This window comes from Gouania willdenowi, chromosome 11 (genome assembly GCF_900634775.1).
Source record: "Gouania willdenowi chromosome 11, fGouWil2.1, whole genome shotgun sequence".
In the NCBI taxonomy this organism is placed as follows: Eukaryota; Metazoa; Chordata; class Actinopteri; order Blenniiformes; family Gobiesocidae; genus Gouania; species Gouania willdenowi.
Window position 1 is genome coordinate 20,393,937 of NC_041054.1, and position 27,058 is coordinate 20,420,994.

The following is a 27,058-nucleotide window of genomic DNA, read 5'->3' on the forward strand; positions in this document are numbered from 1 at the left end:
AGCTAACACAAGAGGAAGGTTAACTTTTATTAGGTCACTTATTTCAAGCTCAGTAATTGTGATGCATTGTAATTCAACTTAAGTATTTGAGAATGTAATTGTAATTTACTTTCTGAGGATAAGAAAATAATTGTAATTTAATAAATAATGGTAACTGTAATCTTAATTGAACATTGATGATTGAAAACGTAATTGTAATTGGGAGTTCAAAGGCTGCTCTATCCAAGTCATTGTCATTGTGTCCTTGAGCAAGGCACTTAACCCATATTGCTTCTGTACCATTACCGGTGTGACTTGGTATCAATGAATAATGGTTTCTGTAATTATAAATCCAAGCCATTATTATTGTTGTGGCGGTTTTGAATGAAATGAGATGGAGTCAAGTTGAAGCGTTAACAGGTCAGATGCAGACACAGGGTTTATTTGGTCAAAGGGTGTTTGGGACAGACCGGTCTGGGATTCAAAAGGCTCAAACATACTCGAGCGAACACCTGCAAAGCTCAGATTTTATTACCGCGCTGACTTCTTGTTGGTGTCGCACAAAACACTGCTCGGCATTATATCAACCTGCAATAAATGTAACACCAACCTGTATTTCACCCTCCTGGTGAAACAGAGGAGGAAAGATGAACACGAGCTTAGGGGAGAGACTGGCAGATGAGCTTCGACAGTAGCGACATCTTTAAACCACGTCCTAGGAGTACAAAGACTACAGAGAAGCGTTAAGAATCATGGGACATGTAGGATTGTAATGGAAACTACTACGCTGTGGCGAGCACAAGTGTGTAAGCTCTGAGGTCCGTTGTGCGTGGGGTACGCCCGAGTATGTTTGAGCCTTAAGGTTTCAGTGTGTGTGTGTCCAATGAATCTGTAGTTGTTCTGTGCCCTCAGGGCTTTTGTATGCTGCTGATAACGCTAAGCATAACAATGACAGTCTCTGAGAAGAGGCCTTGGCAAATGTTACCAGTACGATAGTATTTGGCCTGCTTAGGGCAGTTTGACCAGAACTGACCAGGAGAGATTCTGTTATCACATATCAGATGTGATTACAGAATAACCCCCCCCACCCCCATTTATTTTTCATGCCTTTATTTGTTCATTTTCCACACTTTCTCTCTCAAGTACCCCCTGTAGTGCCATCTCACTAACCCCCTTTTGAGAAACACTGTGATAACATTGTGTGTCAAACACTGATGGATACTGGGCTTGTAAAAAGTAAAGAAAAAGATGTACCTTTGGGATGGTTTGGTGTGTCTCCTTTAATGCCTTGCTTTTATACACAGAAACATTGGCCAAGGAAAATAACCATTTCAAAATATTCAAAATATTCAAAATATAGCTGCCCAAGGAACTATCATAGAAATAGGCTCAGATATGCACAATAAAGTATGTGGAGATGAGGGAGTATAAAAATGTGTAAATACACATTAAAATTAGCTTTCCTTAAAAACAGCTTATCTATCAGGTGGTTTAAGGATGATCCAGACATTGCAGAGTCTCTCATCTACCTAAATGAACTAAATGTGTGGCTGTGTGGTTGTGTTGTGAATGTGAACAAATGCTACAAAAAATGCAACAGATGATTGATGGAAACATTAAATATCCACTTCACAGTTTCATTCTCCGTCTGGGAGAATATGGAGATGAGAGGAGAGTGAGAGGGGGAGTTTATTGCTGCTGCTGCTGGGTGTAATGAATGCACAGCACAACTATTCAGCAACACATCATCCCTCCTCATTCCTCTAGGACGCTAAATAGTGGTTCCACTTGCAGGATTTTGATTTGCAGGGGTTTGGTGGAGCTTTCTGAAAACTCAAATGAAGAGAAAAGGAATCAATAAAAGTAGCTTTGAGATAATAGCATAGCATAGTATGCTTGAGTTGTGTGATTGCAGCAGCTTGTTGAGACATCCATTTGTCCTTGTGAAGTAACAGCATCCAGAACGTCTTTGTTGTGCATCGGTAATCAATCCCATTAACATATTCAAGATTCCTGTGAGATTCCAGTGTGTTCTAGAAAACAAAAGGGATCAGCGCCTTTCTGTTTCTTGGGTAGTCTTCAAACTTAGCGAGGTACCATCTGCAGAGCAAACACACACACACACACACACACACACACACACACACACACACACACACACACACACACACACACACACACACACACACACACACACACACACACACACACACACACACACACACACACACACACACACACACACACACACACACACTTTCATCAATTAGTTCCCTTTAAAACATATTGTGCTATCAGAGAGATTGGAATGATGTGGATGCTAATTCTTACTTGTGGTGAGCCACAGCCCTGCTGGCAAGAACCACTGTGGTGAAGATAGCAAAAGCTGTACTGGGAGCACTGTGTCCAGCCAGAGCGAAACCAGTCCACTCTGTTATCTCTCCCAGGAAGTTGGCCCCGGACACGTACTCAAACATTCCGCCTGTGGGAAAACTGGATGTGAGGACAGGTGTGCTGCTTAAACATGATGTTAACAGAGGCATTGCCAATGTCTTTGGCTTGAAATGCTGATAACAGTCGCTCCACACTGTCCATAAACAAGAGTTCACTTCAAGGTTGGGGTAAATTACATTTTGCCGTTGCCAATGACATCATCAATTATTCACGTTCAATTACAACTCAATTACGATTACGGTGACCGGAATTTTTTCCAATTAAAATTACAATTATCATTCTCCCCCTGTAAGTCAATTACAATTACGTTCTCAATTACTAAAATTCAATTCAAATTAATTACAATTACTGAGCCTTTAATAAAGAAGGACAAATTATCCCCAAAAAGACTTAATGGGGACTTTGATCTCAGGCCTTTTTTCTGATTGTTTGATGTTTTTCTGTGTGCATGTCTGTCTCTCATTTTATGTTCATTTAAAAACCACTTTTTCCATCTTCTGTGAGAGAGGTATTTATGTTAAGATACATCATGGTGGTATATATTTATTACATGAATATAACTATATGAATTTGATATTACGTTTTGCAATGTGTTTTATTTTTGTCACAAACCTTTTTTGGAGCTATATCTGGTGTGTGGACTCACTTTTGCTTCTGTTGTCACCTTTAATAACTAAGCCTATAAAACGTAACTTTCCTCTTCAATCAATCAATCAATCAATCAATCAATCAATCAATCAATCAATCTTTTATTTGTATAGCCCCAAATCATAACCAATGGTATCTCAAGACACTTTACAGTAGAGCAGTCTTAAGGACTGACTCTTCATTTTATGGATACACACATATGCATATATACGTATAGCGTTAGCCTTCTGTTAGCATCTCTTATGACTCGGGATCTCCCGATACAACCTTTTCATTTCCGATATGATATTGACACTGCAGCCTTGAGTATCATCCAATACTGATAATGATCCAATACGATATCAGCATGAATCATACATACTTTTATTACTTTTTTTCTTAATAAAAAAAATTATAATTACTTATTTTGTAGTGTGGAATGTTAGAAAAGAAAAACTGACCCATTTATTATTAACCAATTTGTTACATACATTTTAACCTTCAACATAATATCTAAATGAATAAAATTAATAAAAAATGAGTTGCAAAAATAAATAAATAAATAAATCAATCAAAAATTTTAATCCAATATCCGATTTCAGGCTGATATCAGACCGATATCCGATATCGGATTGAGACACCCCTACTTATGACAATGGGTCAGTTTTAACCCCTGTCTTAAATCAGCTGTAAAATACACTAAACAATATTATCTATCATCTAATTTGTTTATCATGTCTTGGTTACCTTGTTAGGCTTCCTAATCAATTAAAATATTGGTATTCCTATTTTTGGTGTAGGCTGAGGCTTTATTGTGTCAGTATACTCCTCGATAAAAAAAAATAAAAAACAAAATAAAATAAAAAATGGTAGTGGGAAAACTTGATAAGCCCTAGAACTGTGACATGATTCCCCAATTTTCCATTTAATTGAATTGTAATCGACAGTTTTTAATTTCCGAATTTTCATGCCAATTACAATTACAAAGTCAATGATCTGCACTCAATTACAATTTAATTATGATTAAAACAGCAAAAGTGCACTGCAGACAGTGGGTTCAGCCGAGCTCGATATGAAATGAAAATGACACATTCTTGGCAGACGGTTTTCCAGACATGCTTGAAAGTGAAGTTGGCGAAAACAAAGCTTACAACATCCTCCTGCCTCGCCTTCTTCACTTTATTTTCTTTACGGGTCCATAATGGATTGTTTTCAAAGGTTCAGCAGGAGTTCATGCTAAAGCAGCTATTATAGTGGCTACACCTCCCTGACAGGAAAACCCCATCATAAAACAGGCTTTAACTCCCCCAAGGAAAAAAACCTTCTGTGGTGAACCCATAACATGCATATAGTGTTCTCTATATATTGCCTGCAAGATACTTTGTTGAAAGGAGTTTAGCAAAAAGTCTGAATAGTGTTTCCTCCGTTTCCTTTAGTGTCAATTTCATAATCAGAATCAGAATGGATTTTATTTGCCAGGCATAGTTTAACACAGCACAAGGTATTTGACGAGGCAGTTGGTGTGAATCCCACACCAGATTGGTTGTCAATATAACTCACAACCTTTTCCTAAATGTCCTAAATCTAAGAACTTAGATGTACACATAAGAAAATATCATCACATCAGAAGATAAAATTACTGACTATCATAAATGGTTTCTAAGAAAAGCTGTCCCCTTTGAAGACACCGCAAACAGAGTTAAAAAACGGTGCAAAGGCAATAACTCAGGAAAAATTTATTGCGCGTTTCTCATTTTCAAACTTCATCAAGGTATTGATACCTTGAAGCCACACACCGAATTTGGTTATCCTATCTTAAAGAGTTTCTGAGAAAAGCTGTCCCCTTTGAAGATACCTCAAACAGAATGAAAAAGGAACAAGGGCAATAACTCCAGAAAAAATAATTGTGCAGTTCTCATTTTCGAACTCCATCAAGGTATTGATACCCTGAAGCCACACACCGAATTTGGTTATCCGATCTTAAACAGTTTCTGAGAAAAGCTGTCCCTTTTAACTCGGATGGCCGGACTACATCCTCCTTCAACACTTTGTGGTGGAGGATAATAATAATAATAATAATAATAGTAATCAAGTATTCATTTATTGTCACAAAAATAGTCTCTTCGTGGCTAGAGTTGTAATACACTGTCAGTAGTAATACATGGAATTCACAAGAACTGTAGTCTTATTTTCTGTGAATGTAAATCAATTTTAGTTGGACGAGCATACATCGTCTCTCCTAATTTGAGACAAAACCCTGTCATTTTAGTTTAAAAGGAACAGCAGTAATTTTAGGAAAACAGCAGGGAGACAGCCGCCTCCGTAAAACCTCAAAAACCGGTTCTTTTTTCCAATGAATGTTTTATATAAATATATAAACTGTTGCTTTTAATAAATCTGGGCTTGTTGGAAAAACTAATACCAATGTCAATGGATATCACATTTTATGGCAAATATTGGCCGATAACATAGATAAGTATTATAAATATTCCTTTATTCATCTCACAATGGATAAATTTACAGGAGTAATTCAACTTCTCATAAAGAACTATTTATTCAATGGTTTACTTTTCTATCATTGCAGTAGCTCACAGCAGTGAGTACAAGCCACACGTTATGCAATAATTTAATGAGATCTTACCTGCGAACAAACCCAGAAGTTTGATATAACTTTGAAACCATTTAGGTTTATAATTGCATCTTGCTGAAATATTTTGTTGTTTGAGTGGGTCGTAAAACTGATTCAAAATACAAAAGGCCTTTTTTATATAACATGCATCATTTACCAGTTCTGCACAGTTATTTTAATAACAGGGTGCAACCACATTATGGTTTACTTTGCATGTATTGTAGGAGATTTATGACTCTGTTTATGGACATTGTATGTTTCAGAACATTATAGGCTTCCATTTTAAGACTATCTATACAATTTAGCTTCTTTCCAGCTACAAAAAGAATTTAGCTTCAAACATCACACATGACTTTAATTATTAATGAGTGATGAGTTATCTTTTGTAACTTTTTCCTGTTAGATGATGCTATTTTACTGCAACAATCTAGAATGCTTGTGTTCTAGAAAAAAGCATGAATTGCTGCTAGAGTTTAGCCAGTTATTTAGTATTTCACATGTATTTGTTAATTCAATTTACTATACTAGTACAGTGCTTGTCGGAAGTATTTATTCATGTGGGAGCTTAAGTAGAGTTGTCGATTATGGCCAAATGAGTATGTGTTTGAAGGTTGGATGTACAAAGAGGTGTACATACTCTGTACTCTGTAGTGTTATAAAGGGGTAAATTTGCGGGTGCAAAGTGAAATAGCGTGTGCAATTTCCCTGGTTTAATTGTATGGGATATTTATGTTTGTCGTTTAGTGTATTTTTCTGTAATGTATGTTTTTTGGAGTCATTATGTGTATTTTTGTATCTTTCTGTTGTCTTTTTGTGCTTTTTTGTATAATTATTGTTTTTTGTTGCCATTGTAGTGTGATGTTTTTTTGGTGTAGTTTTGTGCATTTCTGTTGTGATTTTGTGTATTTTTTTTTTTTAGAAATATTTAGTTTTTTACTCATTTCAATATGTTTGTTGTTGTTTAGTGTATTTTTTTTGTAACGTATGTGTTCTGGAGACATTTTGTGAGTTTTTGGAGCCTTTTTGTGTACATTTACAGATACTTTGTTGATTTTTGTTGTCATTTTGTGTGTTTCTGTAGTCATTTTGTATATTTTTGTGCATTTCTGTTGTTGTTTTGTGTACTTTTTGTAAAAATGTTGTTTAGTTTTTTGTTTTATTTCACTAATTTAGTATATTTTTTTTATCATAAATTCCTCATGTGTGGTGAGGGCGTGTTTTGAGATGTGTGTGTGTGTATGTGCTTGTGTAAGAAAAAAATTATAAAATGCATGTAATGAATTGTGTGGCGCTCTCTCTCTGTCCCTTCTCCGCCCGAAGTGACGGTGACTTCAAAATAAAATGAAAATAAACATTTTGCAACACCAAATAAGTCCAAAATAATGGACGCACAGACTGGGACTATGTACAAGCTGCTAAAAAAAGTTTAAAAACAGCCAAAAAAAGCTGTAATGAAACGGTAATGCAACGTTTCAGTCCTTAGGACCCTCTCGCTCTCATGTCTAATGTCGCGGTGACTGTCTTCAAAATAAAACAAAAATAAACATTTTGCAACACCAAACAAGTCCAAAATAACGGATGCACATACTTGGAGTATGCGGAAGCTGTTAAAAAAAGTTTCAGCTCGATCAGACACCACGTCAGTGAGACGTTCACACCACAAAGACACGCGCACGCAGACAGTCCTGTAATTAATAGATAGATGTGATTCAGATGTACCAGCTTGATTAATGAAGCAATAAAACACTGTTGTCATAATAACTGACTGCATGACTTAGGCTTTATTCACAGAACTTGGCTAAGGCTGAATGAGCCCAATGATTTTGCATTGTTTGTTTAAGAATCAATAAAAAGGGAAAAAAACATTTTGTTTTCTTTTCTGGGACTGGTTTTGAGTTGAATGATTTCAAATAAATTAGAGACATATGCGAAAGCTGCTGTATTCTTGAAAATGTCACCAAATAAATCTGGGTGTGAGTCATGGGCATGGTTTGCGCTGTGTTATGAAAAATGAGTGTTAAAAAATTGCAAAATTAAAAAAAATAACGGTACATGAAAAGTGTTGGCGTGAAGTGTGTGCTACTCTTGAAACTTGATGTTATTGTATTTGCATATTATTGTAATTAAAAGCAAAAATGGATTCATTTTCAATTACAATACTGTAAAAACTAAATTGGGAGTCAACGGTTGCCCTACCCTGCTGCAAATAAAGGGCATGAACAAGTCATGAACAAGTCCAGTGCTGTATTTAGACTGAATAACAAACTGTCTGCTCTTCACATGTACAGACATGTAATGTACGTGATCCGCTGCGGGTTCGCCTCGCCGTCTTACAACATTACCGTCAACACTGTGTGCGGGAGAATCTTTCAGTGCCAATGAAAACAAAAACCACAGAGGAATGTGACGCTCACAGAGGATGAGACCAAACAAGGAGCAGAAGACATCCAGCGACAAACCAGTGATTGTGCCGCCACTCTGATACTGTATAATCATGTGACCACACTGGGATAATTAGCATCTCGCTCACTGACACTGCGCTTTGATGCCACAGTGTGATTACTGCTTCCTTGACTTTCTCGTTACCAAACACCAAGCAGCGATGAAAAAAATAAAATAGGTTCCGACTGAAGCTGAGAAGGCAGCACCAATGAATCTAAAATGAATCTAAATCTAACCACTGACATTATGCTACCTCTGGGATCCAAGTTAAAGAGCAGAGCTGAAGGATCTGCTCTTTAACTGAGTTAACGTTAAAGATTTTCAAAGGTTTCCACCTTGATCGTTACAGATCAGTGTTGGGAAAGTTACTCTAAAATTGTAATACTGTACATTATATATTACTAGTTAGAGGCATAAAAACAACATATTTGTATTACAATAATACCATCTTCAAAATGTAACTGAGTTACACTCCTTTAAGTTACTTTTTAGCTAATTGCACATTTATGTCATGTGAAGCCATTTCAAAATACTAATCTTATTACATGAGTCTTATTCTATGTGTGTGGGTTTGTGTGATGCTGTTGGGGTTTCTTGTGGGTTGTTTGCTTGGGGTATCTTTTTATTGTATGTAAGATTTTCATGATGTAAAGCACTTTGTTGTGCTGCAATAAAGGGAAACTAATCAGAGCGCTGTCCGTTTATCATCCAATGGATTAATACCATAAATAATCTCAAGCTTTTACACATTAACAGTGTCAGCAGCTTCATGCCTGGGTTGTTTCATTCCTGCCTTTTCTGTAACAAGTGCTGTTTTTGGTCTGAACTATGGATTTTAATTATTCCTAATTTTAAACTTAAGCAACACCTAACCGGTCGGGACCAAGTTATGAAGTGGATCAGATCTGGGTGAGTATAAAAGGTGTGCTGTACTAACAATGATGCCCTTTGCAGTCATCATGGATTTAAATTCATCATATTTGTTTTGGATGATAAGCTGTTCCTGGTTAGACGCTGCATTCTCCACCCCCTTTTATGGAAACGCACAAGTACCGAGGCTGAAAACCCTTGGTTTAAATTGGTGTGTTGTTATCACATGCACGCGCACGCGCACACGCACACGCACACACACACACACAGTGAAAAACAACTTAGCACCTTGTATCCACAGGGCTAATAGTTTTTGTTGCAGTCCCAGATATACTGTATGTACATATGTATTTGCACCATTCATATTGAAATAACGATGCAAAATATATGTATGATAATATTAACAATAACACAAACAAAGGTGAGGAAACACAGGCCATGCATTCCATGCAACCATGGCTCGATAAGATACTGTTCTTTACATTTGATTAGTTCTACATGCAGGTAGACCAGATCTCGTGTTACTGTTTTACCTAGTACAGCGGTCTGCAACCTTTACTCTGAAAGGAGTCATTTTGTCTAATCTCACCTGGATTAAAAACCTTCCGGCGCCAAAAAAATCTTATCAATGAAGACAATACTGTGTGTAAAATTCTATACAGTTAAAATTATATCAAATAATGTTATGTAAAAAACATTTTTTTTGAGGTAATGTATTTGAAGGGCTACAAAAAATAACTTAAATTTGATAACACATGATCATGTCAGTCAACACACATGCTAATTGATCATTTCTTGCCACATATCAAGTATGGATAATAAGCCAGCAGGTTGGCAGTTAAATAAAACATTCTCCACACAAATAAAATCTATACTTTCTTCCAGAATAGTGTTTTTGTTGGTTTAGTTATCTTACAAGGGATTTTAAACTTATGGTTAGCCACAGGTGCAGGAAAGTTAATGGTCTGTAGATGTTGCAGGAGGTGAAGTAGGGCGGTGGCTGAGTTATTGCACAATGTGATTTAACAAATGGGTTTATCATAATTATATTTGAAGTTAATGTCATTAATCATGAATACCCTCTATAAGAAATAAAAATTCATTATTTTAAGATGCATGTAGTGTCGTATTATCTGCACATATAGCCATGGTTGCATATCTTAGTTCCAATGGAAAATCATTAGTAAAAATAGAAAACAAAAGGGGTCCAAGACAACTGCCCTGGGGCACTCCACAACTCATTCCCTCAACCTCAGAATAGCTACCATTGAAATAAACTTTATATCCTCGATTACTAAGATAACTTTCAGTCCATTTTAAGGCAAATGATTCAAATCCATAACAGCTCAATTTATTTAACAAAATATTATGGTCTAAAACATCAAAGGCTGTACGTAGATCTAAAAATATGCTACCAACTAATTTTTTGTTTTCAATTTCCCGTAGCCACTCATCTGCGATCTGAGTGAATGCTTTGTCGTAGGATATTATTGCTTCAGCACCTTCGTCCAACCACCAACACACACACAACCATCTGTGATTTCATGCATGAATTCAACGTCGGCCCACCGTGACAAAGCCTGTGTGTGAACAAACCCAGTCTGCACAGCTTACAGCTGCCTTTACCAACATGACCCAGAAACTCAACAAGCATGAAGTTGAACATGTTTTTTTTTTTAATTTCGCCATTCGTGGTAATGTAGGATTCCACTGATTAATACCACACAATTTATACTTTAGAGATTCTCAACCTTGGTGTTGCGAGACACTGGGAGGATATTTTTTTTTGAACAATTTGAGCCCGTTTATGCTTATTTTTTTGCCTTTTTCCTGCAACTACACTTTTTTCATCACTTTTTCTTGCCATATTTTTCCTATTTTTAATGCATTTTGGCTACATTACTTCCATTTCTGCCACTTCTCCATTACATTTCAATGCCTTTTCTGCACGTTTTTCACTTTCAAGACATTTTGGGCACTTATAAAATCTTTTCCACCACTTTTTGACACATTATTGTCACTTTTAAGTTTAAACCTCCTTTCACCATATTTCATGCTTCATTTAGCCAATTGAACCACATTCATAATGTGTCATTCCCATCATTTGCCATTTTAAACTAATTGTTCCAACTTTTTTCTGCCCCTTCTAAGTCAATATTGACACTTTGAACCCCTTTTACCACTTTTTCTGACTGTTTTTGGCCACTCTAATTTGCATTTGTTAACCAACTTCTGTGGTTTTTAAAATCCCATTTCACCACCTTTTTTTGGTCACTTTTAACCCATTTTATTTCTGATTAAAATAAGGATTTACATCTGTTAGATGACTATATACTGTGGCCCAAATAATAATAAATCTCCTGTCTAACAGTGGATATTATTCAGATAAATAAATAAATGTGGTTATCACAGAGCACATGTGTCTAACTCAAGGCCTGTGGGCCAAATCTGGCCCTTAAGAGCATTCAATTTGAGTCCGCAGGAGAAAGTAAAAATGAAAGAAAAAACATGAATCATTGCTTAAATGATCAACTAATTTAGTCTCTCCAAATACACAAATTCAATGAAAACTGCAATATTTGCCACTAGCTTGCTTAAATCACATGACGGCAGTCTTTTTTTAATCTCAAATTGTTGAGAGAACTCTACATTTTTCAGAAATCCTGCAACTTTCCCCATATTATTCCACAACATTTCCCCAAATAAAATAAAAATTGTTTACAAAATCAAGGAAGTCCAAAGCGGGGATCCTGCAGGGACTGACATCTGTTACTTTTTGCTTTAATACTGTTGGTGCCTTACATGCACGACATATCATTTATATGTCGATGTGCAAACTAGGGCACATTAATTATGGATGTAACGATTAATCGTAAGGCAGTTAAAAATCAATTCATAGGCATCACGGTTGATATCGATTTTCTGAAAATTGAATCGCTATATATTTATCCTTCTCTTGTCCAAATGCTGAGGCGGCGGGCGGAATCTGCTACTACTTTCTTTCTTGCCGCCTTCTACTCTTAAATATGTTCATAAATGATTCCTTACCCCTTTAACACCGAAAGAATATCTGTAATATTACGTGAATATCTGTAAAAGTCACGTTTTTTTATTAGCTCTGTCTGCTAGCATAGCATCTCTTCTTCACTGCACAGAATATCTGCATGCCAACCGACCACTTAAAGTCCAATTGTTAAGGCACAAAATACATTTTCAGTTGCACTTTTAAAAAGAAAAAGAAAATATTATGCAGTTTTGCAATGTTTACTATAGAACCAGAATTTAAATTAATAGGCTTCTTCATTTGTATTATTCCTTTATTTATTTCATTCAAGATATTTTTTTAGTTAAATTGCATTGTTTTGAATAGTTTATCAAGGAATTCTTTTGACAATGAAAAATAAAAGGAAAATAGTACAGTATTATCTAGTTTTTCCCCTCCCAAAAAAAAGGAATATTTTTCAATCATCATTTGTCTAGAGTCCCATTTTGTAAAATAAATCGTGAGAGAATCGTATCGTGAACCCAGTATCGTGAATCGAATTGTATCGGGAGTTGAGTGAATAGTTACATCCCTAACTTTATGGTAACATTTCTCGTTTTCTCCGTCTATAATCTGTGGCCCCTTGAGATCAAAATGCTCCATATTTGGCCCTTGAACTAAAAATAAGTTTTACACCCCTGCTTTTGAGCATTCATTTAAATACATTCATATTTTCAAATGATTTGATTTTACTTTAAGGATTGAAAAAAGGTTTAATATTCAAGTTCTGGGGCAAAAACATATTATTTGGAAAAAATTAAAAGCAGACACCAAAGCAAAGAAGATCAATGGAGTTTTGGAAAGTAATATGATTATCGTCAGGTAATGATTGGAATGATTATACTCACATCAAAAGTCTTTTAACAACTGTGTGAGGCACACCAGCATGGTGGGAAACCTCATTAGTGGTGTCAATAAAAATACTCCAGTTTTACTCTGTCAGTCTTTGCCTCTATACTAGCATTAGCATTAGCATGGTTGTTGCTGAGTGAAGCGCTTACCTATGGGAATCTTGTAGCCAGTCTCACCAGGTTTCCTTAGGTTCCTCAGGATGTGGTCTGAGTGCAGATTCACGAGCCAGCCGACAAGCCACAAAACAAACCCTGATGACAAGACAAAAAAAAAAAATAAAAAATCAAACGCCGCTTTAGCAAGAGATTTCACTGATAAACAATAAGCTATATCAACCATTGAACATAAGTACCAGTTACAGGGGTGGACTGCGTCAAAAAATCAGTCCTGGCATTTTCTATCCAGACCAGTCTACTATAATATCAGCAGACACCAGGTAGAAGCCGTTATTAAATCAGTTATTCTCAACATATGGCTCTCTATGTCTTAATTTTATTTATTATCCCACCAGAAAACCTCTAAAGGGGGAAACTTTGAACCCCTTTTTACCTATTTCCTTTGGCCATTTTGCAACATTGTCCCATTTTTGCCCCTTTCCTTTTGCCAATAAATACCCCTTTTTTCCCCCCAATTTCTTGTGAATTTTTGCAAGTTCTATTTGACACTTTTATCTAACTTTTGTCTTTTTTTGGCCACTTTTCATCCAAATAACTAACTTTTGCCAAATAAATACCACTTGTTTCCTTTTTCCCATACATTTTGCCTCCCTTTGTTCCACATCTTTGCCCTTTTCCACTATTATTTGCCACCTTGCCCATTAAAGACACCCTTTGCCATTTTATACCACCTGGTTCCTGGTTATTTGCCCATTTTTTGACAACTCTTGACTGCTTTTGGCTCATTTTAGTCTCCTTTCACTCTTTTCTTGCCGCGTTTTTACTACTTTTGGACCATTTTTGGCCACCTGTTATCATGTCTGCCTCTAAGTAGCGGACCGTACCACTTCAGGTTGACGGCTCACCGAGACGATGCCCGGTATGCCAGATGGCCAGTCCACCCCTGACCGGTAAACACATTTTGAATTGTGAGGTTTTAAAAATGTTATGTGGTGTTAATGGAGGACATGACTAGATTCAAAATCCTCAGAATACACAGCTGGGATTTAAATATAAAAATAGTAAAGTGTGCAGAAACGCCAGAATAAAAAACAATCCCCAAAATAAAGTCACAACAGGAATTTGAATCTTTACATGTAAAATGAACAATTCTCTTGCAATGACCAATTAAAACAAATATTAGGACAAATCATCGACTCAGCTTTTTTTTTTATTTTCACAGCCATGAAACACATGAAATTAAAGGTTTTTCTTTCTTTCACCATGACCATCTGCATCACTGCAAACTGAGCATTCAGGATCTGTGACTGGGCTAGTGCTGCCATGGCGATCAATTGGTTCGTTAGCAGACACCCCACTGAGGCCCTGTTCCTCACTTCTCATGCTCGTGAGTATTTGTTCTACCTAAGCCCAGAACTGCTCTGTTCTACTGTGAATACATTAGGTCTAAACACTTTGACGCCACAACCAAAGATAAACGGAGAGCTTATGTTTGTTTGTTTATCCTTTTGAAAGGTAATTGTTGAGATGTGTTCCCATGTTTTATTATTGTTAAATATTGATATTTGTTTTCAATGAAGTGATGTCATGTGACTGACGGTGATTGATAAATGGCCTGCACCTGTGTGAGTAATATGAGTGTGAGTGTGCCACGAGACTGGTGGTGATCACTAGAAGCAAAATATGTGTCTTGCTGTGTTTTAATGGTCACAATCTCACTGTGACAGATAACCTGCTAACAGTGATGAAAGGTGATGAATGTGACGGTTGAATAATACTTTTATTTCTGCTGAATACAAATGTATTTGGGTATGAAGTAGTGATGCTATTGATCCTGGTCCAACTCTCAACATTTTAGTGAAAGTATTTTAATTTGGCATATTCTGTTGTAAATATCACAGTGACTGCCCTCTATGGGTTGAAACCCAGCTATTACAATTGATTTTTGCTATTGGCTGAGAACAAGATCAAGTGATGTTTTTGGACCATTTTGCATCACAAACAAGCACTGCTAGCCCCGCCCCTTTTATAAAAACTAGCACCTGTGGGCTCTACAATCTGTGGTGAGTAGGTTGAATTGAGAGAATAGTGAATAGAGAAGTATATTGAGTAATGAGTAGCTAGTTAGCCTAGCATATATTGTTCATTGGAGATTTTATAGATGGTTTTCACGTCATCAAACCGGAAGTCACCTTATTGAAGGTACTCAGCAGGTAAACAAAGCAGATCCCAAAAGTTGAACAAAAGGAAATGGTGAATTAATGCCGTGTTTTTGGCCGTATCAATCGGTCAAACAGTGAAATTTATTTTGAGTTTTATAGACTGCCAAAAGTTATAACAAATCAGGAAGAATAATGTCAGAAGTTTTCAGAGGAACGGAAGCGCTTGTGGATAGCAAAGCTAAACCAGGATCTACGAGGCAAAAATCTGGACAACATCCAAATGTGTCAGGTAAGTTAATTATTGATAGTGGCTCTTAACTAATTTTCTAGTGTGATGATAAGAATATAATTCATATCAAGCTACTGCATGTGGCATTATTGACTTAATATAATCACATTTAATAGCCTGCTACAGTAGCAACACAGTTGTTAAAATGTAGAGCTAAAATGTGCTGTATTTCTCATTGTATTCCAAGTAAAAAGGTCTGAACTTTATCCAAAAGATGAGCCAGATTGGGTTAGGGTTAAGGGCGTGCGATCTGACGATATTAGATCGTAATGGATGAAAACATGATGATGATCTGCCAAATCATGGAGATCGTAGAACTGTCTGTAGTGCACAATTTATACCTCGCGGTGCCGTGTCTGTGCCAGTGGGCGTGCACTGTAGCTGTTCCCATTCAATGTTCTTGAAGCCAAATTACGACGCTTAGGGGCGCTTTCATCTTGCAAATTTGGCATCATTTGGAGCCAGAGTCTGCGCAGTAGGGTCCAGAGGGAGGATCCCTGGTAACACGCCCCGCCCATTTAGCGTACTGCCCTTATGAGTTACGCAGCCCAGCTACGACACGAACTTAAATATCTTTCCCACTTGAAATTCTACCAACATCTTGTTCAGATGATCAGATCATAGAGGTTAGTAATAGTGCTAGTAGCTCAAAAAAGACAAAAAAACTGAACGGAAAAGTTTAATGGCATCTCGGCTTTTCTTCACGACGTAACTGCTTATGCTATTCACAAAGAGAGCTATGCAAGATCCGCAGCTGTCAATCATCCTTATATATGACGTCAAGAACTCAACAGCCTTTTTGTTTGATGTTAATTGTACTGGGAACCAGTTTTAAAAATTCCTTACATACATTTTTAAAAAATGTTTGAAAAGTACCCTAACAAATGATCTTTTATCATTTTTTCTCTTTAAGGGCGATGGTTTTAAATGTGTGAATTGGTTTGTTTTAATGGTAAATAACATTAAAATAGTTTATATGATCTTAATGTAAAAATCGAGATAAAATCGTGATCGTGATTTTACAAAAAAATATTGTGATATACAATTTTTTCCATATTGTCCAACCCTAGTTAGTCTTAAAACCAGGTAGTTGACGATATCAGAATACACAATAGACGGAAGACTCTCCGGGTCGTCATTGATCCAAGACAAAAGAGCCGACTGGTATGGATCTGTACCACCAATAAATCCTAACTTTTTCCAAATATTGTGCCCTTTCCTGCGGACCAAGTCCTTCCCTGTATGCCTTTGCATCTATAACGCATTTTGAGGAGCTTTTCTGTGGTTTCGGACATTTATCCATTGCAGTGTTTACCTCTGAGTGCCTCCAATATGGCCACGCATCCGAGATACCGCCCAGAAAAAAACGCTCAATAGTATAGACTAGGCGTGTCTTAACTGTTCCAGGAGCCCCACCCATAATCAGCAGGTCAGGAGACAGCATGGTTTTAGTCACTCTTTAATGACACCTTATTCATGCTAATGACAGGTGTCATGTCATGCTAATGACAAGTGTCATGTCATGCTAATGACAGCGTAATGTCAGCCTTATGTATGGAATTTCAAGTAAATGTTCTCATCCAGGCAAGCATTTGCCTGGACAAAAAAAAACATGAATTATATATATTTCCCTGGCTTTTATTTTGAAAGAAACTTGAGAAGCAGAGGACCATCTCTACACATTTAACACAAGATGGTGGTAATTTACTTACAATTTGAAAAGCTCATGTTTGGAGAATTTCATTTCCGATTAGATAATCTGAAAAAGGCTCATTTAAATCATTTTAACTCTTCCATTAAAGCGCCAAATATGAATCAGTTAGATCTCAAGTGGGCTGCAGATTATAAGTAGGAAAAAAAAGCTTTTCCAACATTAGCGTACCCTAGTTTGCACTTCCACGTATACAAATTATAAGTAAAGTAAGTACATTTCCAAGCAATAAGTGACAGACCTCACTCAAATTTTCTTTTCTTTTTTTTTTAAACACATTTTATTTAATTTGGGGATGTTTTGTGGAATAATTTCAGGAAAATTGCTGGATTTTAGAAACATTTTGAGTTTGTTCAACAATTTCAGATAAAAAAAAAAACTGCCATCATGTCATATATATATATATATATATATATATATATATATATATATATATAAAACTTTGAGCGATGCCAAATATTGTGGAGTCTTATTATATATTCTACATTATATATGGATATATTTATATAAATGTGTGTATTTGGAGGTATATCTTGAACTAAATGACTTTGTAATTCACAATGATTCATGTTTTCTCTGTAATTTTTACTTTTGTTAAGACATTTTTCAAAAAAATCACGTGTTTTCAACAGCTATTTAAAAAAAATGTATTGGTTGAATTGTAGGAAGAAAAAAGCGGGTTGTGATTAAATGACCTTTGCAAAATGTGGGTCCCAGGGTGACACCAGTTGAGAACCCCTGGTCTATAACATTATAATAATATTCTGTTGCAGAGTTCAAAGTTTGCTACAGAAAAACATATCTGCACTCATCTATGCAACACAAACAGAAGACATTCATGCAGAAAGTGATGATTAAAAACAAACAAAACAAAAAACACCTACCAATGATGAAGCAAGGGTGTGTAAGCCAGGACGCAGGGTACTCAGCATGATGACTCAGGTATTTGATCTGCATGTAACCATTATAAATGCAGAAGATAAAGGCCAGGATGAATGAGATGAAAGGTGTCGGTTTCCCTCCGCGGATTAAGAAAGGATAGATGAGGGATCTGCAGAAAAACACACGTTTACTAAGGATGTAAAAAGAAATCGATTCAGCGATATATTGCAATATTTCACAGCGTGATTATCGTATCGATCCAAAAAAAATGGCAAAATTGATTGTTTTAACCAAATGAAAACCATTTGACTGCACTAACATGCATAGCACATAAACACCCGTCACTATAGTGTCAGTGAACCACATCAGACCTTGTTTACCTACCTCACTGCTCAGTGCATTTTAGCTTGGACATACTGGACACTTTCAAAGATGTATGTGGTTACCTTTAACTGTTCTCGCAAGTTTTAAAATAAATTGTATGCTGTTGCTATTGGTCCGGACCCGGACCTCAGACAAACCTATAGTCCCGGAGAAGTGAAAAATAATCCTACGCGTGAAAGACTCCTACAGGCGTAGTAATTATTTACACGTATACGTACTATATTTTGCTACCTTAATTTTTCCTACAATGATAAACCCTAATTCTAACCCTAAACTGAACCCTAACCCTAATCGTAACCCTAAAAATTAAAGGAAAGATTGTTACCTTTTTTTCAAAATGACGGACGGGCATGCGCAGTTTGCCAGATGCGCATGCCCACTGTTTACCGTAGGAAACTTTCATGGTAGGTTTATTCTACACTACACCGGAACTTCCTGTGCGCATGCGTCCACATCCGCAGTAAGCCGAATGCTGGTAGTTCCCGTTAATATCGGGATATATCGTATCGTACCGTGACCTATGTATCGGGATACGAATCGTATCGCCAGATGCCAGGCAATACACACCCCTAACCCTAAAACTAACCCGGGAAATACCCTAAAATGTTTCTTTTTTAAATTTTCTCGTATATACGTATTGTTAAAGGTGGAATTTCCCGTGTTAATAATGTTAAAATGAAAAAAATTAAAAATTAAATAAAAAGATAAAAAATAATCAGATTCATGGCAATGCACACCCCTAATAAGCGGATTCGGCATCTCGCTGCGCGCAAAGCATGCTGGTCCGGGTCAAAGGTCAGGACTACCCAGCTCCCGCCTAGCTCGTATCATAAAATGTAAACATGGCCGAGTCTGACAAAGATATTGAATATTTTGAGCGTTGTAAAGTGGATGTTTTAAAAGAATATTGTAAGAGACGTGGACACGTTGTTACTGGGAAGAGGAAGAAAGAACTGGTGGCCCTCGCTTGGGCATTGTCATTTCAAAAAGCGCCTATAGTTTTGACAAAACAGCAGGAACGAGAGGCTGTCAACCTTGATTATAAATCTCTGCTCGAGATCGATGTTGACAGTTGATCCTGGGGGGATCGGGCATATTGTGGCGAGAAAGAAAAGGACGCCAACAAACCCCCGAAACCTGCTGGGTGAGAGACACCTCTCTAACATGTACACCACAATATAATATTTATGTAACGGGTGAACGGAAGTCAGTGGGTGGGAACCACGGAGGACGTCCGTGGTATTGACGGACCTACTTAACCGACGCACAATCAGTCCGTCTCCCTCTCTGCTCCTCACTGAAAGCACAACACGGCTGCTGTGCACGGAATCCCGAGATAAAGCTTGTAAGTTTCTTTAGCCCTTTAAAGCTCATTGCACTAGTCACTTTACATGCCGTCCTTTTAACCTAAACAAATGCACGTTTGTATAATTAGGCATGATCAAAGCAGAACGGGATTGAATCTCCGGCCAGAACGAGACAGTGAAGCTCCAGTTGAATATTTATGGGTTAAATTACCATAACTATCTGGATGTGTAAAGGGCTGTAAAAGGACCCGTTTTGGCAAAGGACTGTGAGTGAATCCTTTTTACCTGTCACTGTTTTTATCCCACCAACCTTTTAGCCATTTGTATGTTTTAATGTAATCATGTCACCTTAATTGGTAATTATGTATTGCTGGTAATCATTATATTTATCTATCACTGCGGCCGTATTTTAAGTTGCTGTGGTTTTGCTGGTTTGCTGTGTGCCCTGAGTTCAAAGTGATAGTATACTTATCGTGATTACTGGGATTATATTGTTTGATGTGCCAGTGTTAATAAATGTATTACAACCTACCTCCAGCCTTTTTTCAGTTAATTCTGAACACCTATTGTTAATTCTAATTGCTACAGAATTTGGCGCTGCGAGCAGGGTAGCTGGTTTTGGGTTTTGATTAGTTTTGGTGTGGTGGGATAAAACAGTGATAGGTCGGCGGCGCCGGGGGACTGCGGAAGGAACGGCTGAAGCTGCACCATCCTCCTCGGGGTGACTGGGCAACATGGAAAATCTGCATGAACTTCTGGAGCAACTACAACAACTCAAAGCATCCAATGAACAACTGAAGGAACAGCTCCAACAGACTCAAGATAGCCAGGCATCTGACTCCAGGCCTCGGCCTTCCACCCTGAACATGGCTTCCTCTAGCACTGGTATTTTACACAATGAAACTGAGATACGCTATGTATATGTGCCTAAAGAACGCAAGTGTCCGAAGTTTACTGGTAACATGAGTGTTGATTTGCTTACTGTTGACCAATGGCTTGAAGAGGTACGTAGGTGTTTGGAGGTTGCCAAGGGCTGAACAAATGTTATTTGTTAGAGACCACTTGGATGGTAGTGCCAAGGCTGAAGTTGATCTCTACCCGAGTGTTAACCGGGATACTCCAGACAAAATTTTCACCATTTTAACTGAGAATTACAGTTGCACACAGTCTTACATAGCCGCACAATTACAATTATCTCAACGTAGACAGCGGGAAGGCGAAACGCTTCGTGATTATTCACATGCATTAAAGTCATTAATGGATGTAGCCATCCGTAAAACGCCCGGCGGTATTCCAAACAATGATTTGATTCTGCGTGACCAGTTCGTGGAACACATCTCGGATGATACCTTACGTAGGGAACTAAAGCAGTGTGTCTCCAAAGAACCTAACCTTTCCTTTATTGAACTTCGTGCGGTGGCCATAAAATGGACAGAAGCCAGTATAACCTCTAACAAAAGTCGATCTCGAGCATTTTCCTGTGACTCCCAGTGTGCGGAAATGGTTGAAGCTAGTGCTAATCTAGTGGCCATTAAACCAAGTGATGAAATAGCAGAGATAAAAGAATCACTCCGTAAACAGCAGTCTCAATTAGACACCATAATGCAGCATCTCACGGCACAGCTTCCTCAGCCCAAAGTTGATGATGAACCGCAGAGCTTTGTAAAACGGCCCCGTGTACAGGGCGATGGTAAGCTTATCTGCCATCGTTGTAATAAAGTAGGACATATTGCAAGGTTCTGTAGGGTTAATTTAAACATTAACCGTCGTGCATTGTCTACTTCAGAAGCTGTCTCATGTAGTCAAGTGGTTGGGGGGGGTCCTGACTCTCAGCTGTCAGGAAACTAAGCCCCTCTGGTGCAGAGAGCCAAGCATCAGAAATGGGATCTGTGGGCTCACCCAAAGAACAAACCAGGCTTTACTCCCGCCTGGTGGGAAGATGTCCAGTGGTACAGGTCAAAATGGGGGATGTCATGGTCCCTTGCCTACTGGATACTGGATCCATGGTCACCACAATTCGAGAAAGTTTTTTTGAAAAATTCTTCAGAGGGGGTGGGATTGCTAAAAAAATGCCATTGGTTACAACTTAAGGCTGCTAATGGGTTAAAAATCCCCTATAAGGGCTATATGGAGCTTGAAGTTGATGTCCTGGGAAGAACTCTGCCTAATATGGGAGTTCTGGTGGTTGAAGATCCCCCCAATGAGTCCACAGAACCACAACTTGCGGTGCCTGGGCTCCTCGGAATGAATATCATTCGTTGCTGTTATAATCGTTTGTTTGAACAGTTTGGCCCTGGTCTTCTTCAAGCGCCTGTCATTCAAGCTGCTGACAGAAGTTGGGGGGAAGCACTAGTGAAATGCCAAAACATAGAAGCTCTGACCTCAAAAGGGTATCTGGGAAAAGCCAGAGCCCCAGGCCAAGCCGTGTGTGTCCCAGCCGGCTCCCTGACGTGGATCCACACTGTATGCACTTCTGCCTCCCAATTAACACTTCCATCTGTGTTATTCGAGCCACCAGCAGCAACAGTTACACTGCCAGCAGGTCTCCTGGTCTCATCAGCCCTCCTCGCCATTCATCAAGGAAATGTGGAGATCCCTGTTGTTAATGTGGGCTCCGAGGATGTTTGGCTGCGGCCTCTCTCTCAACTAGGTGCGCTCCATGTAGTCGACTTAAAACAATCTAGAAAGGCTGTTGTGTTTGAAGAGGTGGAAGACCAAGACGCTGTTGCAGTTATCCGACAGGTGGAAGCGGATGAGTTGCCTCTTGACCCCACAAATTTCTCCTGGTCAAACCTTTCCCCTGAGCAGAGTCAGCAGGCGGCTAAACTGTTGGAGAAGCATAATTCAGTGTTCAGTCAGGGGGGTGGGGACCTGGGGTGCACTGAATTAGTGGAACATGAGATTCAGTTGCAGGATGACGCTCCAGTGCGGCAGCGCTATCGACGCCTCCCCCCATCCCAGTATGAAGAGGTAAAGACTCACATCCAGGAGCTGTTAGACAAAGGGGTGGCGCGACCAAGTTCAAGTCCATTTTCATCACCGATTGTGCCTGTTTTTAAGAAAACGGGGGAAATGAGACTATGCGTAGATTACAGAATGTTGAATGCCAAAACCAAGAAAGACGCGTATCCATTGCCGCGAATAGAGGAGACTTTAGACTCTCTTACTGGTGCCCAGTGGTTTTCAACACTAGATCTCGCAAGTGGTTATAATCAGGTGCCGGTGGCAGAAAAGGATAAGAATAAAACCGCCTTTTGCACACCATTTGGGCTTTTTGAGTTTAATCGAATGCCGTTCGGGCTGTGCAATGCACCAAGTACATTTCAAAGACTAATGGAGCGCATATTTGGAGATCAAAGCTTCCAAACGTTGTTGTTGTATCTTGACGACATCATTATTTTTTCCCCCAACTTTGATCAGCACCTTCATCGACTCGATCTGGTTCTGTCCCGGCTAAAACAAAATAACCTTAAGCTGAAGCGAAAAAAATGTAACTTTTTCCAATCTGAAGTCAAATACTTGGGTCACGTTATATCAGCTGCCGGAGTAGCGACAGATCCAGCTAAAATAAGTGCAGTCACTGAGTGGCCAAGACCTACTACATGTAAAGAGCTGCAGTCTTTCTTAGGATTTGCCTCCTATTATCGCCGGTTCGTGGAAGGGTTCTCCAAACATGCAGTGCCCCTTCACAAGCTCGTAGCAACGTTGGGGGGCATAAAACAGGGAAAGTCTAGAGGAAAAAATGCTATTGCAGAGCTCTGGGCAGAGGATTGTGAAAGTGCATTCCAGACACTCAAAAAGATGCTAGCGACCACTCCAGTACTCGGCTATGCTGATTTTACAAAACCTTTCATCCTTGAAGTGGATGCAAGCCATGCAGGGCTAGGGGCAGTGTTATCACAAGACCAAGATGGTAGACGCAGGCCAATTGCTTTCGCTAGTCGCGGACTTAGACCCACAGAGAGAAACATGTCTACTTACAGTTCTCGAAAGCTTGAGTTTTTGGCCCTCAAATGGGCTGTCACCCAAAAGTTTCGTGAATATCTGTTGGGTAACACGTTTTGCGTTTTTACTGATAACAACCCATTAAGTTACCTTCAGACAGCAAATTTGAGTGCAGTTGAACAACGCTGGGCTGCGGAGCTAGCAGTATTTAACTTTGAAATAAAGTACCGCCCTGGTCCGGCCAATCGAAATGCCGATGCCTTATCACGTCAAACACAACCACAAGACATCTCGTTAGTTGCCCCGGGCTTTATTGTCCCAGGAGAGGTCCATCAGTCGACTCAGCCATCCAGTTCAATGACCAGAGCACAGTGCAATGCAAAATCAGCCCACCCCTTTCGCCCAAGTGCTGACCTCACCACACTACAAGCAGCTGATCCTAGTATTAGTGAGTTCCTGAAGTACTGGGGCAGTGGGGTTCCCCCGAATAAACAAGCTCTAAATGCTGCAAGCAAAGACGTAAAGAAACTGGTACAGCAGTGGTCAAGAATAAAAGTTAAAGATGGAGTTTTGTATCGCCAGATCCAGCCTCCAGGGGAGCGACTTTTGTGGCAGCTTCTTTTACCACAATGTCTGAAAACTGAAGTTTTAAAACATCTCCATGACAACCACGGGCACCAAGGGATCCAACGCACCACCAGTCTTCTAAGAAGTAGGTGCTATTGGCCCTTCATGGGACGAGATATTGAAAAATACTGCCAACAATGCCATCGTTGCACCCTAGCAAAAGCAGCCCAGCCTAAGGTGCGGACCTCGAGAGGAAGCCTAATGGCCTCAAAGCCCTTAGAAATAGTGGCAGTGGACTTTGCCTTGCTAGAAAAAGCCACGGATGGGAGAGAAAATGTGCTGGTCATAACTGATGTCTTCTCTAAATTTTCCCAGGCCTATGCTACTCGTGATCAAAAAGCAAGCACAGTTGCCAAAGTCCTTACAGATAAATGGTTTTACACCTATGGAGTCCCTAAACGGATTCATAGTGACCAAGGAAGATGTTTTGAAGGAGATCTGTTAAAACGCCTATGTAGCCTATATGGTATTGAAAAAAGCAGAACCACCTCATACCATCCGGAAGGCAATGGGCAGTGTGAAAGATTTAATAGAACCTTGTTTGATTTACTGAGGACGCTCCCCCCAGAGAGTAAAAGAAAATGGCCACAGCATCTGTCCGAAGTTCTTTATGCCTACAATACCACATAGCACCAATCAACCGGTTTTTCACCATTTGAGCTTATGTTTGGCCAAAAGCCTCAACTCCCTGCAGCTCCAGTTGAATATTTATGGGTTAAATTACCATAACTATCTGGATGTGTAAAGGGCTGTAAAAGAACCCGTTTTGGCAAAGGACTGTGAGTGAATCCTTTTTACCTGTCACTGTTTTTATCCCACCAACCTTTTAGCCATTTGTATGTTTTAATGTAATCATGTCACCTTAATTGGTAATTATGTATTGCTGGTAATCATTATATTTATCTATCACTGCGGCCGTATTTTAAGTTGCTGTGGTTTTGCTGGTTTGCTGTGTGCCCTGAGTTCAAAGTGATAGTATACTTATCGTGATTACTGGGATTATATTGTTTGATGTGCCAGTGTTAATAAATGTATTACAACCTACCTCCAGCCTTTTTTCAGTTAATTCTGAACACCTATTGTTAATTCTAATTGCTACATTTATATACTAGTTTACTAGTTAGCTTTAATGTAGTACAGTATATGTCAAACTTACTGATTTAATCCATTCGGCACGACGTTCTGGATCTTTTCTTTCAGTAGGAAATGGGATGAGTACGTATGGCGGGTCGCATATACATCGTGAGGTTCCTTTATTGCACTCGTGAACGGGGCAAAACTCTTTCATCCACGTATTAAGCCCACGTGTACCGTTGGAATAGCCACGCACTGAACAATGGGACCCTGGCATATTGCCTTAAAACGACCTTAAGCAAAGTAAATGCCTAAAAGTCGGTATCAGTAGCCGGTTGTTCCGCTAGACAGGGGCTTTGTTGACACGCTGGGTAGTCGTGAACTCTGACCCGGATATATTGACCCGGGAATCGCGCATGCGTACTGATAATGCTGATTTGGCTTATATCTACAGATACCAGATGTTTTCTATCTCTTACATTCACTTTGTAATCTGTTCTTGAGGTGTCCAGTAAGGTGTTGCATAATTACTCAGGGATGACCTAATCTGGAACATGATGCATAACTACTTTATAAGCTGTTTGACAATCAAACATTATGAGTAACTCAGTGTCACCCACCTCTGGAAGTAGTGACACATGTACATGGCAATGAGGATCTGATTGGGCAGAGCTGAGGTCTGGGTGCAGGACGTCCACAGCAACAAACACACAGGAACAAAGAAGGCGGGCAGCTCCTGCACGAACCAGGCCAACTTGGCATCAACTGGGAACCCGTATTTACTGCTCGAGTATCGGCCATAAGGCACGTTCTCAAAGAGCAGCGACACGAAGGTGTAGGCTGCCATTAAAACCATGAAGTAGGCCATATAGTCCACTATGTAGCGCCCCTGCTCCTCCGAGGAGAACAGTCCAGAAAGAAGCGCGTCCATTGCGACAGTTCAGCGAGTGTTAAAACATTTAAAACAGACAGTGTGACAAGTTCGTCTCTGCACAGTGTGCGCTGACTGAGGCTCGCGACACAGTCTGACCAATCAGAGCTGTCGGCGTACATCGCTTCAGCCCGTCTCAACCAATCACAGTAGCCTACTCTAATTTACATTTCACTCACGGCACGTCACAGTTGTCGTGACGTAATCTAATGAAATGAAAACAACCCTCATTAGACGTTATTCAAAACACATTTTATTTGCTTTCTAAATTATTACACCTGTATATTCGAGGTAGATTTGTGTGTTTACTATTCAATTAAATTAAAAAAAAAAATCACTTCAATAAAAAAAAATGTAAAAAAAAAAATGTTCAGATTTAATTACTTGGCTCGCAAATATTATTATTATTATTTTTTGTGCATTGAACACTGAAAATATTTATATTTGATTGGAGTAAACTTTTTGTGATTGAAAATCTTTTAAGATTGAAGTGATTTTTTATTTATTTTTTGATTGAAATGTTGTTTTTTTTGTTGTGTGTTTTTTTTTTTTGTTTGTTGATTGAATAATGAAGACACAAATCTACCTCCATAATAATTAAATAAATAAATAACTAAACACTCTCAATGAGATGACATCTGTGATTTTTGCAGAACAACTGAAGACAATATGCTGCACTTGTTTTTTACGAATGTCCAGTAATTTAATCCGTACGCTTCAGCGTGCAGTCTAAT

At 38.7% G+C, this 27,058-nt stretch overlaps 1 protein-coding gene across 1 annotated transcript; it reads right to left on the minus strand.

The window, feature by feature from the left end:
* Positions 1 to 1,241: 1,241 nt before the first annotated feature.
* On the minus strand, positions 1,242 to 26,404 carry srd5a1 (steroid-5-alpha-reductase, alpha polypeptide 1 (3-oxo-5 alpha-steroid delta 4-dehydrogenase alpha 1)). The gene is made up of 5 exons (XM_028461998.1): positions 26,014 to 26,404; positions 18,059 to 18,225; positions 13,046 to 13,147; positions 2,311 to 2,461; positions 1,242 to 2,079 (listed from the first exon to the last, which is right to left on the minus strand). The coding sequence occupies exons 1-5, from the start codon at positions 26,322 to 26,324 to the stop codon at positions 2,013 to 2,015; spliced, it is 798 nt and encodes a 265-aa protein (XP_028317799.1). The 5' UTR covers positions 26,325 to 26,404; the 3' UTR covers positions 1,242 to 2,012.
* Positions 26,405 to 27,058: the final 654 nt, after the last annotated feature.

Bases quoted from the DNA above. Each gene is read 5' to 3' on its own strand.
- srd5a1 (XM_028461998.1), bottom strand. From the start codon at position 26,324: ATGGACGCGCTTCTTTCTGGACTGTTCTCCTCGGAGGAGCAGGGGCGC. The intron at 13,148-18,058 runs GTAGGTGTTTTT...TCTTGTCATCAG, and splicing joins ACACCCTTGCTTCATCATTG to GGTTTGTTTTGTGGCTTGTC. The intron at 2,462-13,045 runs GTAAGCGCTTCA...GTTTTCCCACAG, and splicing joins TGGCTACAAGATTCCCATAG to GCGGAATGTTTGAGTACGTG.